The 18443-nt window shown below is 43.4% G+C and overlaps 1 protein-coding gene across 2 annotated transcripts in view; it reads right to left on the bottom strand.

Moving 5' to 3' along the window:
* SPIDR (scaffold protein involved in DNA repair) overlaps positions 1-18443 on the bottom strand; it is a 613128-nt gene that overhangs the window by 540289 nt on the left and 54396 nt on the right. For both annotated transcript variants that reach the window (XM_073679274.1, XM_073679275.1), the window contains exons 5-6: positions 14429-14614; positions 12370-12539 (exon numbers count right to left, since the gene is read on the bottom strand). In XM_073679274.1, coding sequence (XP_073535375.1) covers positions 12370-12539; positions 14429-14614 — 356 coding nt within the window. The remainder of the gene's footprint in view (positions 1-12369; positions 12540-14428; positions 14615-18443) is intronic.

Here is an 18443-nt window from a genome sequence, read left to right as displayed (position 1 = left end):
GGGGCATCTTCTACGTCTGGTGGAAAGAAGGTTTAATCATAATCACAGACGGGGATTCTTTACTGTAAGAGCAGTGAGACTATGTAACTCTCTGCCGAATGATGTTGTAATGAGTGATTCACTATTAAAATTTAAGAAGGGCATGGATGCCTTTCTTGAAAAGCATAATATTACAGGTTATATATAATAGATTCCTTGATAGGGCGTTGATCCAGGGAACTAGTCTGATTGTCGTATGGAGTCGGGAAGGAATTTTATTCCCCAATGTGGAGCTTAGTGTTTGCCACATGGGTTTTTTTTTGCCTTCCTCTGGATCAACATGTTAGGCTATGGGTTGAACTAGATGGACTTCATCTTCCTTCAACCTTAAAAACTATGTTACTATGTTACTATGCTTGTGCATGGAAGGCAATCCCCGCGTGGCTTTTTCGGCTTTTCGGCTGATGGAGCTGTATGGCGGCTTGTTTTTTGCGGGACAAGATGACTTTTTCAGCGGTACTATTTTTGTTTACATTCGTCTTTTTGATCACGTTTTATTTATTTTAGTTTGGCGGTATGATGATAAAGCATAGTTTTTTGCTTTGTTTTTAATTTTTTTTTTTTTACCGGGTTAACTAGTGGGACAGTTTTATAGGTCAGGTCGTTCCGGATGCGGCGATACCAAATGTGTACTTTTTATTTTTCATAATATTTAATTATGGGTACAGTGTATATATATATATATATATATATATATATATATATATATATATATATATATATATATATATATATATATATATATATAAGAAAGTTTCAGAAAATGAAAATTTCTATAAAAAAAAAATTGTAAAAATATACAGTACAGACCAAAAGTTTGGACACACCTTCTCATTTAAAGATTTTTCTGTATTTTCATGACTATGAAAATTGCACATTCACACTGAAGGCATCAAAACTATGAATTATCACATGTGGAATTATATACGTAACAAAAAAGTGTGAAACAACTGAAAATATGTCTTATATTCTAGGTTCTTCAAAGTAGCCACCTTTTGCTTTGATGACTGCTTTGCACACTCTTGGCATTCTCTTGATGAGCTTCAAGAGGTAGTCACCGGAAATGGTCTTCCAACAATCTTGAAGGAGTTCCCAGAGATGCTTAGCACTTGTTGGCCCTTTTGCCTTCACTCTGCGGTCCAGCTCACCCCAAACCATCTCGATTGGGTTCAGGTCTGGTGACTGTGGAGGCCAGGTCATCTGTAGTAGCACCACATCACTCCACTTCTTGGTCAAATAGCCCTTACACAGCCTGGAGGTGTGTTTGGGGTCATTGTCCTGTTGAAAAATAAATGATGGTCCAACTAAATGCAAACCGGATGAAATAGCATGCCGCTGCAAGATGCTGTGGTAGCCATGCTGGTTCAGTATACCTTCAACTTTGAATAAATCCCCAACAGTGTCACCAGCAAAGCACCCCCACACCATCACACCTCCTCCTCCATGCTTCACGGTGGGAACCAGGCATGTAGAGTCCATCCGTTCACATTTTCTGCGTTGCACAAAGACACGGTGGTTGGAACCAAAGATCTCAAATTTGGACTCATCAGACCAAAGCACAGATTTCCACTGGTCTAATGTCCATTCCTTGTGTTCTTTATCCCAAACAAGTCTCTTCTGCTTGTTGCCTGTCCTTAGCAGTGGCTTCCTAGCAGCTATTTTACCATGAAGGCCTGATGCACAAAGTCTCCTCTTAACAGTTGTTGACGAGATGTGTCTGATGCTAGAACTCTGTGTGGGATTGACCTGGTCTCTAATCTGAGCTGCTGTTAACCTGCGATTTCAGAGGCTGTTGACTCGGATAAACTTATCCTCAGAAGCAGAGGTGACTCTTGGTCTTCCTTTCCTGGGGCGGTCCTCATGTGAGCCAGTTTCTTTGTAGCGCTTGATGGTTTTTGCCACTGCACTTGGGGACACTTTCAAAGTTTTCCCAATTTTTCACACTGACTGACCTTCATTTCTTAAAGTAATGATGGCCACTCGTTTTTCTTTACTTAGCTGCTTTTTTCTTGCCATAATACAAATTCTAACAGTCTATTCAGTAGGACTATCAGCTGTGTATCCACCAGACTTCTGCACAACACAACTGATGGTCCCAACCCCATTTATAAGGTAAGAAATCCCACTTATTAAACATGACAGGGTACACCTGTGAAGTGAAAACCATTTCCGGTGACTACCTCTTGAAGCTCATCAAGAGAATGCCAAGAGTGTGCAAAGCAGTCATCAAAGCAAAAGGTGGCTACTTGGAAGAACCTAGAATATAAGACATATTTTCAGTTGTTTCACACTTTTTTGTTAAGTATATAATTCCACATGTGTTAATTCATAGTTTTGATGCCTTCAGTGTGAATGTACAATTTTCATAGTTATGAAAATACAGAAAAATCTTTAAATGAGAAGGTGTGTCCAAACTTTTGGTCTGTACTGTATATCAAAAAAAATAAAATGTGTGTATATATATATATATATATATATATATATATATATATATATATATACATACACACACACATACATACACGCGCGCATATATATATATATATATACACAAACACACACATACATACACACTTTATTATTATTTTTTTATATATATATATTTATAATTTTTTATTTTTTTTTTTAAAAATTCACTTTCTGAGACTTTCTTTCACTTTTATACTTTTACCCACTATAAGACTTTAATTTTTTGCAGGCTGATCGCTTGTATAGAATAGGGATGCAGCAGCATCCCTGTGCTATGCAGGCTGTCAGCTCTGCACCGGCACAAGCTAGATAGATCATGTGCAGTGCACGATCTATCTAAATTCCTGCCATGTCACCATGGCAACGATCAGGACCCCGCGCACACAGCGCGGGGCCTCCGATCCAAGGTAAGAGGGGCACTCTTACCTCTGCTTGACTCGGAAATGCTGCGATTGATTTAGATCGCAGCATTTTGGGGGTTAATGTGCCGGGAGCGGTGCGGGACCACTCCTGGCACATAGTATCGGGTGTCAAATGTTACAATCAGCTGACACCCAGCGGCGATCGCGCCCGCACAGGTTCTGTGCGGGCGAGATTGCTAGGGCATAATAATACGTACCTGGTCAATAAGGCCCAGGGCGCAGGTACGTATTACGCCCCACGTCAGAATTGGGTTAAACAATAAAAATGTTAATAGGAGTGATTTTTTAACCATTAGAAGCGCAACTTGTGTACTTTATGTAGTTGTCTTGCTGCATAACGCACGTTCTCTTGAGAATCAGATCATAGACAGATGTCCTGACATGTACCTTTACAATTTGCTGTTATAATTCATAATTCATTGTTCCATGAATAATGGCAAATCGTCCTGGCCAAGATAGGGTCAAACAGGCCCAAACCTTGATACTACCACTGTGTTTCACAGTTAGTATGATTTTTTAATGCAGCTCTTTTCTTAATCTAAAGATACTTTTAATTTAAACCAAAATGTTCTATTTTGGTCTCATCTGTCCACAAAACATTGTTCCCACAGCATTCTGGCTTGTCTAGGTGATATTTAGCAAACTGCAGACAGGAAGTAATGTTCTTTTTGGAAGAACTATCAGTCACCTTGCAATCCTGCTATGCACACCATTGTTGTTTAATGTCCTCCTGATGGTGGACTCATGAACATTAAAGCGTAACTAAACCTTTCTAATGTTTTTTGGAAATTTCATTTCCCTTATACTTATCAGAAGATCGATGGGGTCTGGGTCCCGAGACCCTCACCGAGCATTCAAACACCGCTCACCCCCACCCCTCAGAGAGGTGCGCACCTCAGGTAGCAGGAGCACTCAGTTCCTGCCTCAGCATGCCCACATTCAGGAGTACGGATGCAATATACAGTATAGGTTATGAAGCCTACACTTTCTATTGAATCCATACCTCTCCTGCATGTGTGTGCTCAGTCAGGAGCTGTGCGCTCCCGTTTCCTGAGCTGTGCACAACTTGGGGGGAGTTGGGTCGTCCAAGGTTTGAGCAATTAGTGGGGGTCACAATCTTACTACATAAAGAGCTTAATGTTGAGGTGTGTACGAGAAAAATATCAGCTGACGTACCGTATATTCTCGAGTATAAGCAGACTTTTTCAGTACATTTTTTGTCCTGAAAAAGCCCCCCTCGGCTTATACTAGGGTATATACTAAAGTATACACATTCCGGTGGTGGATTGTGGTGGGGGGGTTGCGGCGGCGGAGCAGTGCACAGGCAGTAGCCACTGCTGCATCTACCACATGTGCCCGCTACTAAAGGTAAATGAATATTCACTCTTCTCCATGCCCATGGGAGTGGAGACGAATGAATATGCATTTTCTTTTATAGCGGGAACAGAGGAGCGCTGAGCTGTGGCTGCGATTGACAGTGCCCGCTATTAATAAAAATGCATATTCACTCCTCTCCATGCACATAGTCCCGGCGTGGAGAGGAGTGAATATCCCCTCAGCTCACCTCTGCATCTGAGGGAGCATGGCAGTGATGTCATGTGCCGCTCAGATGCTGACATGAGCTGCTGGCAGACAGGATGCATCGCTGGAGCAGAGGTGAGGAAGTAAGGTGAGCATAAGTGTTTATTTTTTTTTTGTGTGTGCAGTGATGAGGGGGTCATGCATACCAGGATTATGAGGAGTGCCATACACGACAGGATTGGGGATGAAGGGGCCATGCATACCAGGATTGGGGATGAGGGGTGCCATACATACCAGGATTGGGGATGAGGGGGCCATGCATACGTCTACTTCAGTATTATTATTAGCAATATTAGAGGTCAGATAAGTGCCAGGGGGTGACAGATTCCCTTTAATAACATTGCAAGGTTATTTTGGATAGCTCTTATCACAACGACACTATTGATTCTTCGTTCAGAGATTACCACCCCAAATGGTTAGTGTTTTACGGATTACCTAAAATACATAATCTTAATTGGCCACCTTCCTTTCAAAATCTTCAAACTTCTTATATGTAAAATCATGCAATTTCTTTTAGATACCTCTGACTGCGTCACAGCGTCCTAGTAATAATGGATGTTAATAACCTCTATACTGGCATTGCCCACTCACTTGGCTTTCCGGCAGCACAGCAGACACTTGACAACTTCACATCTCATGCTCCATATAAATAAAAAATGCACTGCAGGAACTTACTAACACTGAAAAGACTGACTCACTACATTTAGCAAAGTGCCATAGAAACCCTCTCAATTTTACCATGATCTTAACATATGTTGTAGGTTCCATTACAATACACCATGACACTTGTAAAATAAACTTTTTGAATACATGGGCCATTGAATAATCAAACAGCAACTGTTCCACTGATTTTTATACCAAACCCACTGAGTGTGAATGCCTTCTCCACTATTCAAGCTGACATCATTGCTAAACCAAAAATTGCAAACACAAATCACAACTTCCCTGCGGCAAAAGGATTGATTCTTACTTGAAATCAAAACTACAAGGCAACAAGGAATGACACATTTTAGAGCAGGGGTCATCCTACTAAACTTCTTTTAAAACAACACAATTTTTCAAGTAAAAAAGCGACACTGCCACAAAGCCTGTCAATAAATACCACCCATTTATCATTAACCCCTTAGTGACTGAGCCGATTTTAACCCTAATGACCAGGCCAAATTTCTGAAATATGACAAGTGTCACTTCATGTGGTAATAACTCTGGAGGATTCAACAAATCCCAGTGATTCTGATGTTTTCGTGACACATTGTATTTTATGTTATTGATAAAATTAGGTCAATATATTTTGCGTTTATTTGTGAAACTATTGGCATTTTGGCAAAAATGTTATATAAAATTCGTAACTTTTACATTTTCAATATTTATATCCTTAAGTCAATTAGTCATGCTTTACAAAACAATTAATAAATAACATTTCCCATTTGTCTTCTTCACACCTGCAATTTTCAAACATCATTTTATTTTGTTAGGATGTTAAAAGTCTTTAGTAGTAATTTCTCATTTTTTTCATGAAATTTACCAAATCTGTTTCTTTAGGGACCTATTCAGATTTAAATGCACTTGAGGAGCCTATATATTGGAAACTCTCCAAAAGTGATACTATTGAAAAAAAAATCGCACCCCTCAAATATTTCCTGACAGCAGTTTTGAAGTGTTTTTATTGTAATTTTTACTCTAAAATGTTGCTTTAGCCCCATTTTTTTCACTTTTACAAGGAATAGCACAAGAAAATGGATCCCACAATTTGTTACCTAGTTTCTTATGAGCGCACTGATACCTCAGATGTGGCCAGAAACCTTTGGACAAACGGCAGGGCTCAGAAGGGAAGGAGCACTATTTGAATTTTGGAACACAAATTTGGTGAAATAGATTGAGGGCGCCATGTTACATTTGCAACGCCCCTAACGCCGAGTACTTACGCCAGGGTTTCCATATAAATCTCACAAAAATGTGATTCAGACAAAACTCCCAATGGAACCCTCTCTTTAATGAGCCACATGGAGACACTTTGGAGTCCGTTTGGCATCTGCTCCAGTGATATCTGTGGTCGCCCACACTTTTGCACTAAAAAGACTCCTAAAATGATGGGACACTGCTGGAACAGAGACCAGATGGAGTCCAAAGTGACTCCATCTGCCTCATTATAGTGAGGAGTTCCGTCGGGGTTTTGCCTGAATCACAGTTTTGGGGACTTACACAAAAACGCCGACGAAAGTGCGCAGCGGAGAACACTGGATAAATGTCAGTCGAGCCTTGTTTTGATTTTTTGGGAGGTGCAATGAACATATAGAAGTCAGTAGAAGAATAGTTCTTATTTTTGCTGTATGAGGGCTTATTAGGGTGAAATGAGTTGGAGATTTTTTTGGTACCATTTTTTTATTTTCTTGATGGCTTTTAATTCAGATTTTTCAAACACAGAATTAACAAAAAAATAGCAATTCAGTAATAGTTTTATCTATTTATTTTGTGCCGTTCAACATTAAGGTAAAAGCGATCAGACCAATTTATTCGTTGGGTCAGTACAATTACATCGATACCAGATTTATATATTTTTTTATGCTTTGCTGCTTTTACAGACTAAAGATTATTTTGCAAAAATGAATTTGTTTTTGCATTTCCATATTCTGAGCTGTGACTTTTTAATTTTTTTCCCGAATGAGCCATATTAGGGATTGTTTTTTGCAGGACGATTTGATGTTTTTATTTATACTATGTTTAACATATTAGACTTTTTGACACTTCGTAATTCAATTTTTGTGTCAGTATAATGAAAAAATTTTATTTTTGGTGTGTTTTTTATTATTGATCAGATTGTTTAGGACCAATTATGTATACTTTTTTTGTTTATCTTTGTTTTGGCTAAGTGCCCACGATGCAGAAATGCTGCAGATTTTTTCTGCATCTCCCTGGCAGGAAAAACACATGCTGATTTTACATGCATTTTTCCTGCCAGGTAGAAGCGTTTGTCAAGCGTTTTTGCATGCATTTCTGCATGCGGGTTATCAAGCGATTTTCCAAGTGATTTTAGCATCACTTGGAAAAGTGCTCGACAACTTGGTCACACTATAAATCCATGCAACCGGCATGGATTTATATAGTGTGACCAAGTTAATAGTTGAAAAAAAGATTAAAAATGGTAAAAAAAAAAAAAAATTATACTTGCCTTCTGATGGCCCGCGGTCTTTTCTCCGCTGCGTCTGGTTTCTTGTATGGCTCACGGTGGTGTGAAAGGACCTTTCATGACGTCATTTAGTCATGTGACAGGTCACGCGAAAGCTGACGTCGGCAGTCGCGTGACCTGTCACATGACTAAATGACATCATGGAAGGTCCTTTTAGACCATCGCGAGACGCCGGGGAGCCAGGACGCATCATACAGGAGACCGGGGGACATCGGAAGGTAAGTATATGTTTATTTTTTATTTTAAAATTCTTTAACAGGTTCTATGGTACCCGAGTCTGGAGGAGAGTCTCCTCTTCTCCAGACCCGGGTACCATCCGCACACAGAATCGCTTAATATCCGCATGTGCACATGTAGTCATGCAGATATTAAGCGATTCAATGCAAGTCAATGGCGGCAATTACGCTGTGTGTCAGCAAAATTAATGGACATGCTGCGTATTTTTCCGCAATGATAATTCGCAGCGGAAATTTGCGCAGCATGTGCACAGCACATGAGGATTACCATTGGGGACCATGGGGCACGTATTACCAAGCGTTTTTTAAGCATTTCCGCTGCGGAAATTCCGCGGTAAAAACGCTTGAAAAATGCAAACGCTGTATTTTTAGTGGTGAAACGGCTTTTCGTGATATTTGTGCGCTTTATTTCTCTTTTTTTCACTTTTCCACCAAGTCGCACTGTAGGGCATTTATACTTTTTACTCTGATCGTTGGTCTCATACACTGCCCGCTGTGCTTCTATTTAATGCTGCATAAACTCACCCACGGTGCGGGTTTATGAGCCGCAACACGTCAATTTCTGTAGCGGAGACTAGCGTAGTTTTACCCATAGTCATTCATTAGATGCGGTGAATCCGCATGGTTCACTGAACACATACAGATTTAACTGCGTTTTGGATGCATTGAAAATACGCTGTGTCCAAAACGCTGCTATTTCCTGATCGCTGGCACATAGCCATACATAGTAGGTGAACATGTCACCAATTTTCTAAGTAAATCTATTTCTGTTGACATGAAATTCTCATCAGATGTCGGTAACAACCCATCCATTCCATACAGGGAAAGAAATCACCATAGATGTCCATAAGTTACCGTATTTTTTGGACTATAAAACGCACTTTTTCCCTCAAATTGTGGAGGAAAGTGGGGGGTGCGTCTTATAGTCCGAACTATACATGTCCGTACTACATACTGTGGCTGTGGGGTTGTGGGAGGAGCGACAGCGGTGGATGAGTGGGGTACAGGTGGCTGCAGCAGGCGCTGTGGCGCTGCTAAAGATAATGAATATTCACTGCTCCCCACGCGCATGGGCGTGGCGAGCAATGAATATTCATTTTCCTTAATAGCGTGCAAACTGTACCCGCCTGCTGCTGCGGCTGGCGGTCTGTGTGCCCGCTATTAAAGATCATGAATATTTACTACAATTCACTCCCATGGGTTGTAGTGAATATTCATCGTCTTTAATAGCGGGCACACTGACAGCAGAGCGGCAGCAGGAGCTGTGCTGTGGGTACAGTGTGCGTGCTATTAAGGTGAGTGAATGGTCACTACTCCCTACGCACACAGTCCCGGCGCGGGGAGCAGTGACTATTCCGGCACAGCAGATCACTGTGTGAGGGCGCATGGCAGGGACGCCATGCGTGGCTCACACAGCAAAAGTGTCGGCAGCAGATCGGGACGCAGCTCTGGAGGAGAGAGGAGGTGAGTATAATTGCTTATTTTTTTTGTGAGCAGCATGATTGGGATCAGAGGGTGCCAAGCATACCAGGATCAAGGGATCAACGGGTCCAAGCATACCAGGATCAAGGGATCAACGGGTCCAAGCATACCAGGATCAAGGGCTCAACGGGTCCAAGCATACCAGGATCAAGGGGTGCCACGCATACCAGGATCAAGGGATCAAGGAGTGCCACGCATACCAGGATCAAGGGATCAAGGGGTGCCACGCATACCAGGATGGGGGATCAAGGGGTGCCACGCATACCAGGATGGGGGATCAAGGGGTGCCACGCATACCAGGATGGGGGATCAAGGGGGGCCACGCATACCAGGATGGGGGATCAAGGGGGGCCACGCATACCAGGATGGGGGATCAAGGGGGGCCACGCATACCAGGATGGGGGTGAGGGCCACGCATACCAGGATGGGGGTGAGGGCCACGCATACCAGGATGGGGGTGAGGGCCACGCATACCAGGATGGGGGTGAGGGCCACGTATAACAGGAAGTAGAGGCCATACATACCAGGATGGAAGATATTAACAGAATTGGGGGTCAAGACCCCAATACCAGTGTCAGCAGCAGACCCCCTCCCCCATAACAGTGCATCATGACCACATTTTTTGCTTATTTTTTTTTTCTATTTTTCTCCTCTAAAACCTAGGTGCGTCTTATAGTCCGAAAAATACGGTAAGTTATGTGCAATAATAAGAAATAACACAGGGAAAATGTATTGAACACATGTAAGAAAAAGAGGTGCAAAAAGCCATGGAAAAAGTCATGACACCAGCTTAAATCTATCAATATTACTGGTAGACTTCAGCTGGTGTCATGACTTTCCATGGTACTCAGACACCTTTTTATAGGCCATCAGTTGATAGGACGTGATTTTTCATTAATTGACAGGATTGCTTTTAACAAAGAGAGTGAATGAGAACGGCATCTCTAGGTGCCCTAGAGATCAGATCTCCACTGATCATAATGTTGTGACATATCCAACCAATGTGACATAATTTCATACTTCTAATTCTCTTCAAACCATAAACTCTGTGATCACACTTACTCTTACTTTTGTATGAATAAAAATTGACAACAAAAAAATTGGCATGTACAAAAACAAAAAAGTTAGGATGGATGGATAGATTTTTATTTTTTTTTTCAGATAAGCAAACTGCTTGAATTTTGGCTTATGGCTCCCTCTGCGGGAATATAAAGATATTACTAGCTTTATAGGGTTTAAACAATAAATACCGGAAACTCTACCAATGATTAACTACAATAGCAAATATAGTAAAAAGTAAAAGCGGGTGAAAGGTGATGTACAAGTGGCTGAGACATATCTCAGTGATAAAGGCATGAGCGTAGTGATTTTTTTTAACCTCATGAACATGTATCAGAGAAAATGTAGGCAAAAGGAAACAAGTAGTGCTCAAGTTAAACGTACCCATATATATATATATATACGCACACTCACACATATATACGCACACTCACACACATACATATACACACATTTAACCAACATCAGTTACCTGAAAGTGATATAAAAGGTAAAACCAGGGCTGTGGAATCGGAGTCGGTGTCCATTTTGGTGGAGTCGGAATCGGTATAAAATGGACCAACTCCAACTCCTAAAATATATAATAAATTGGGTATAGTAATTCAATGCAGTTTGTGGGGAATATTTTTTCATAAGAATTTGAGAAAGTTATGAAATGTCCTATAAATGTCTGTCCTATTCCTGATCTAAGGATCTGGACTTTTAGCGGAGATGAATCTGTGCTGCAGTAAATTTATCACTTAAACATGAGCCGTGTATGAGAGAGTCGGAGTCGTGGAGTCGGTGTCATGGAAATTGAGGAGTCGGAGGTTTGGCTTACTGACTCCACAGCCCTGGGTAAAACACACCTATAATCTGAAAATTTGTCAACATTTCTAATTGCTTCTCTGTTGGGCTCTGATATATTTGTTAGCTATCAGCCATCTCAGGGAGGGAGAAGCCTCTGGCAAATGTATTTTTTTCACCTGGTAGGACTGAACATGTTTGTCAAGTGTAAATAATTGTAAGGGCTCGTTCACATGACCGTATGTTCGGTCTGAGTGATAGCCATAAAAAAATTCGGACCAATGTTATTCAATGAGGCAGTGCAGATGGCCAATTTTTTTTTTTTCATTGAATCAATCTGTGTTTGTGAAAAATAATTACACCATGCACGATTTTCCTCCAGAAATTGGATGAGACTCACCCATTAAAGTCTATGGGTGTGAGGAAAAAAAAATAAAAAATCGGATGTCATACAAAGCCACAGTCTAGCATCCAGCATCCCATCTGATTTTATGGATACATTGCCATTCAGTAATATAGGAAACTGTAAATGGTCCTGTAACTGATTAATAGCTGCTGCTGTAAAAAAAAACATGTTTATACTGGTGGATGGTGGCTGTGGCTTGACAGCGTGATCGGCTACATGTAAACTTATTGGTGGTCATTTAATAGCCTGCTTAGACATGCTGACCACACTTCCAATAACATTTCTGTGCGTATAGAAGACGACAACTGAAAGAGCTACAACTCCTGGTGATATGTGACTCATTAATGGAAAGTTAAAATACTATGTACAAATTTAAGACAAGTGTATGAGCTAAAAGTTGTTTCTTGATATTAGCAATGGTACACTGCTGCCCTCCGCTGGTTATAATTACACACTTCATTATATTAACCTCATCTGAGAGCACACATTTAGTAAATATCTCAGAACTGAGATATATCATCATATGGCAGATAACTGCATTTACCCATGTTGGCCAAAGTAGCATGCAGTTTTCAAATGTGTTTGTCAACCAGGTGTAAATGTACCCTTGGGTGTATAAGGATGACCAAAAGTGCATGTGTGACTGTATAAGAGTCAAGCAGAAGCTCCAAGATTTTCACAAATGAAAAAAGCAGAACTTACTTTCAAAGCTAGCACATCATGCTGTCTCCTGGAAATGATCATGTCACTGGACACTGACTCAGAGTCGGAGATCTCCACCTCACTCTCCGCAGCTTCAGACACAATGCCCCCAACATGCCCACACTCCAGGTCACTGTCATCTTGCCAGTCAGTGATCTGAGGGACATCACCTGTGGTAAAAAAAAAACACCAAGAAGTAGTAAAGCATTTAGAAAAGTCAGCATAATTCAATTTTATAATGTCACACAAGTTTACACAAATACATTAGATAAGACATGTCTAATATTGAAGGGCCTGTTAACGCTGCCTCTGAGGCTCCATCAGGAGGATTGGTCTGGGTTCTATCTATATGGGAATAGTAGTGCCAGTGCCAGCTCTATTTTCTCATAGAAACAATGAACTCCATGGTGAGACCTGGTGAACAAGCTTATTATTCAATAGTCGGTGACATGCCGTACGTGTTTGTCGTGCAACAGATCTGACACAGTGACATGGCTTCAATTAGAAACAAAATCCAAAAAGCTGATGTGAACATAGCATTAATAAGTTAGATTAAGGTGCTTGTCTACTATTGGAGAACCCTCAAATGGCAGCTTCATTGTGCAGCACTAACTACGAAAAAACAAACTCTACTCAACTCCCGGACTGGTGCTTTTCCTCCAATATCAGAGCTGCATCCACCGGTGGCCACGTTACAGAAAATATCATGTGACCACTATAGCCAATCAACAGCCACTGAATGGCCGTAAAGTTATGTGACGAGACCTCTGGCGTACACGAGTACACAGGGCTGAAATCAGTGGAGCGGCACTGGTTACTGGTACAGGGGGGGTAAGTGTACTTTTTTGTATGATGAACAATGGAGCCGCTAATAACTGTTTGTTGTGTAGTAGACAACCTCTTTAGCAACAGCCATTTCATTCCTTTTACTTCTGAAATGTTTACGAGTCTATCCTTTAACACAAATGTTGAAAATGTGATGAACTGAAACAAAAAAGAATATTTAATAATATTTCTGCATGAAATGATAATGCTTTATTCTCATCAGAGACAACTCCTATCAGAATGAGTCTCACTAGTTGAAGTAGTATTACAAGGCAGGGCCATCTAATGCAGAGACTGCACAAATCAACCCGGATTGGAGCCACTTTCATAGAGCAGCTCTTTATTCTGGCTTTAATGTAGGGGTCCCAATATGAGACAACCCTTTTAATCTTTATATATTATGATCATGTGTTAAACTGTTTACAACGATTTTGCAACTACTAAAGATATCTTACTACATAAAGAACTTAATGTTTAGGCGAGTCTGAGAAAAACATCAGCTGCAATTACTTCAGTAGGCCAGAGGGGCAGCATACAGAGAGATTTCCACGCGGTCTGCCCTGGCTAATTCACTTTTTGAATTGGCGAACGTCTCTGTAATCTTCTAAATTTTCTTTTTGTTTTCCGTAATGCCATTTACTAATTTATTAATTATGACAACTTTGTTGTTTATCGTGTAAAAAGACTGAAAGTAGATAGACATGGGTAATTTGAGTTAGTTTTTATTATGTAGAGCACACTTTTCTAGCTTCAGAAACGTATTGGTTTCGGAACTTGAGCTGCTATTTAAGAGTCTGTTTGGGATCATTTAAACTGGAATCATATATGATCTTGTACAACCTGCAGATAAAAATATGAAAGCAAGAAATTACTGTCCCTTACTACATTATCACTTCACAGCATAAATGGGAGTAAAGCGTGCCTTACACATTAAACGGCAGGGGGCCATTAGTTCAGCTTACAGCCATCTCTCCCATACACAGGATAACTCGTTCGGCCAAGTGCTCCTCCTTTCTCTATGAGAAAGCCTTCGCCAGGCATCGCTGATGGTGGCTTATCTCCGGAAGAACAAAGTAATCGGCAGTCCAAAATGGGCCGTTCCAGATAGATATCTACCCTGACAATTAGCTGTCCAGGGTCCCATACACAATGGACTCTCGGCCAAACTCGTTATTGTTGGGTTTGGTCGACATTAATATAATGCTTCTTCATCCATCTGAGAAGAGAATCTTACCTCCACTTGACCTGTCATTAGAAAAAGAGATTTGTATGTCTTGTGACCTGCATGCACTCTGTGGGGAAATATCCACGATATCAGGTTGTGAAATTGTCTTGCTACTGCCATCATTTGACAAGTCGTTATCACTGGAACTCCAAACTATTTCAGAAGGATCTTTTAGACTCTCATCAGCTGAAGTTTCTATAATAACACAAAAATAAACTTTTAATGTGTTCCTTATCTTAGAAGATATCTTAGTAAATTACAGAAGTCAGACCTGCAGTAATCCTCAAATTACCAGGCCAGCATCTTAAAAAAAAAAAAAAAAATGGGTTGTCTATATGAATCAAATTTTTAAAAGAGGTTTTCCAGTCTAAAACAACAAGTCTGCAGTCACTCTGCCTTCATTGTGTGGTCTCACTCTATTGAACATAGGTTCTTTTTATTTTTTTTGCAGCATCAACTATTCTACTCTTACTTTATATTTATTGACTGCCACCTACCCTTGTTTCTCTTCACCATTTCACCCATTATTTCCATATTATCATTACATATATATTTTTATATATTTACTAGATGGTGGCCCGATTCAAACGCATCGGGTATTCTAGAATATGTATGCGGCCGACGGGGCGCAATTAGCAGAGCGGCGTTTAAATTTGGCGCCCAAATCGCTGATTGGTCGCGTTAGGCAACCGCGACCAATCAGCAAACGGTGTTTAAATTTGGCGGCAATATCGGTGATTGGTCGCGGGCGGCGGCCACGACCAATCTGCGAAACGTGTTAGTGAGGACTGGAGAGCGTGTTTAAATTTGGCACCAAAATCGCTGATTAGTCACGACCAATCAGCAGAGCGGTGTTTAAATTTGGCGTCAATACTGCTGATTGGTGGCGACCGCGACCAATCAGCAGAGCGATGCAGAGCGGGGTTTCAATTTGGCGCCAAAATCGCTGATTAGTCGCGGCTGACGGCCGCGACCAATCAGCAGAGCGTTGTTTACATTTTGCGCCAATACTGCAGATTGATCTCGGCCAGCGACCGCGATCAATCAGCAGAGCGTTGTTTAAATTTGGCGCCAAGCTCGCTGATTGGTCGCGGCTGGCGTCCGTGACCAATTAGCACAGCAGTGTTTAAATGTGGCGGCAAGATCGGTGATTGGTCGCGGCCGCTATTTAAATGTGGCGCCCAAATCGGTGATTGGTCGCGGGCAGCAGCCGTGACCAATCAGCAGAGCGGTGTTTAACTTCAGCGCCAAGATCACTGATTGGTCGCGTGCGGAGAGTGCGACCAATTAGCGAATCGTATTGGTGAGGAGCAGGGACCGGAATCGTATTAGTGAGGACCGGGGAGCGCCGCTGCCTGTGCGGCTACTTCCACTGCGAGAACCCGGGACATGAGCGGGCGCTCGCAGCAGAAGTATCCCGACCCGCAGCGCCGCTCCCCGGTCTTCCCTTCACACCCTAGCCGCTGATCTCCCCACAGTATCCGCATGGTGTTACAAAGGTTCGGATATTTGTGTTAAAAATCGCTGATTGGTCGCTGGCGCTGCCCGCGACCAATCACCGATTTGGGCGCCAAATTTAAATATCGGCCGCGACCAATCACCGATCTTGGCTCCACATTTAAACACCGCTGTGCTGATTAGTCGCCGACGCTGGGCGCGACCAATCACCGATTTTAGCGTCAAATTTAAATAGCGTCCGCGACCAATCAGTACAGCGGTGTTTAAATGTGGAGCCAAGATCGGTGATTGGTCGCGGCCGATATTTAAATTTGGCGCCCAAATCGGTGATTGGTCGCGGGCAGCGCCAGCGACCAATCAGCGATTTTTAACACAAATGTCCGGACCTTTGTAACACCATGCGGATACTGTGGGGACATCAGCGTCTAGGGTGTGAAGGGAGGACTGGGGAGCGGAGCTGCGGGTCCGGATACTTCTGCTGCGAGCGCCTACTCATGTCCCTGGTTCTCGCAGCGGAAGTATCCGCACAGGCAGCGCCGCTCCCCGGTCCTCCCTTCACACCCTAGCCGCTGATGTCCCCACAGTATCCGCATGGTGTTACAAAGGTCAGGACATTTGTGTTAAAAATCGCTGATTGGTCGCTGGCGCTGCCCGCGACCAATCACCAATTTGGGCGCCAAATTTAAATATCGGACACGACCAATCACCGATCTTGGCTCCAGATTTAAACACCGCTGTGCTGATTGGTCGCGGCCGATATTTAAATTTGGCGCCCAAATCGGTGATTGGTCGTGGGCAGCGCCAGCGACCAATCAGCGATTTTTAACACAAATGTCCGGATCTTTGTAACACCATGCGGATACTGTGGGGACATCAGCGGCTAGGGTGTGAAGGGAGGACCGGGGAGCGGCGCTGCGGGTTGGGATACTTCTGCTGCGAGCAGTCGCTCATCTCCAGGCTTCTCGCAGTGGAAGTATCCGCACAGGCAGCGGCGCTCCCCGGTCCTCACTAATACGATTCCGGTCCCCGTTCCTCACCAATACGATTCGCTGATTGGTCGCGCTCTCCGCACGTGACCAATCAGTGATCTTGGCGCTAAAGTTAAACACCGCTCTGCTGATTGGTCGCAGGCAGCGGCCGCGACCAATCACCGATTTGGGCGCAACATTTAAATAGCGGCCGCGACCAATCAGTACAGTGGTGTTTAAATGTGGAGCCAAGATCGGTGATTGGTCGCAGCCGATATTTAAATTTGGCGCCCAAATCGGTGATTGGTCGCAGGCACCGCCAGCGACCAATCAGCGATTTTTAACACAAATGTCCGGATCTTTGTAACACCATGCGGATACTGTGGGGACATCAGCGGCTAGGGTGTGAAGGGAGGACCGGGGAGCGGCGCTGCGGGTCGGGATACTTCTGCTGCGAGCGCCCGCTCATGTCCCGGGTTCTCGCAGCGGAAGTATCCGCACAGGCAGCGCCGCTGACATCCATGCGGCAAGGGTGTGAAGGGAGGACCGGGGAGCGGCGCTGACATCCAATTGGTCACGGCCGCTATTTAAATGTGCCGCACAAATCGGTGATTGGTCGCGGTCTTGGCCCGCGACCAATCACTGATCTTGCGGCTAAAGTTAACCACTACTGTGCTGATTGGTCGCGGCCGATATTTAAATTTGGCGCCCAAATCGGTGATTGGTCGCGGACGCTGCCTGCGACCAATCAGCACAGCAGTATTTAACTTTTGCGCTAAGATCAGTGATTGGTCGGGTCCGAAGACCGCGACCAATCATCGAATAGTCTTGGTGAGGACCTGGGAGCGGCGCTGCCTGTGCGGCTACTTCCGCTGCGAGAACCCGGGACATGAGCGGGCGCTCGCAGCAGAAGTATCCCGACCCGCAGCGCCGCTCCCCGGTCCTCCCTTCCGCATGGATGTCAGCGACGCCGGCGGTCCTTCCGCTGCTACCGGCCGGGACATGAGCGCCTCGCGCCGCTCATCTCCCGGCTGCATCTCCGTCCCGCAGATGGGTCCGGCGGTCTGGGTCCTTCTGCTGGTACCGGCCGGGAGATGAGCGCCTCGCGGCGCTCATCTCCCGGCTGCAACGCCGCTGAGCTCCGTCCCGCAGATGAGCCGCTAACGGCCGCCATCTTTTTTCTGAAATCCCGCGGCGCTGATTGGCCGCTGCCGAACCAATGAGCGACGCGGGATTTCCTGGACAGACAGACAGACAGACAGACGGGATAAGACAAATATATAGTAGATTGCCACTGTCCATCTCATTCCTCCTGCTGTGATTTGTCGCCCTCTTTTGTTCCCGTATTTTAATACATTTGTCTTTTAGTAATTGTATGTTATCAGCTTAATAAAATTTATATTTTCATGTATTCGTTTTGGCTGCACCATTCTTTGTAGGTTATGTATCATAACACAAATATTAAAGGCTGTGTCTGAGAGCAGGAGGGAGTTTCCCTGGTCAGGGACCATTAGCATGCAGCACCTCCTGTCCCAGGCCAGTAGGGGGAGCAGGCTGCCCCTATAAAAGCTGGAACTGAGGGCAGGGTTAGAGAGACC

This window comes from Phyllobates terribilis, unplaced genomic scaffold (assembly GCF_046119375.1).
Source record: "Phyllobates terribilis strain yellow unplaced genomic scaffold, ASM4611937v1 Scaffold_4__5_contigs__length_816908805, whole genome shotgun sequence".
Classification (NCBI taxonomy): Eukaryota; Metazoa; Chordata; class Amphibia; order Anura; family Dendrobatidae; genus Phyllobates; species Phyllobates terribilis.
The sequence above is the reverse complement of the archived record's forward strand: the minus strand, read 5'-3'. Positions and strand labels throughout refer to the sequence as shown.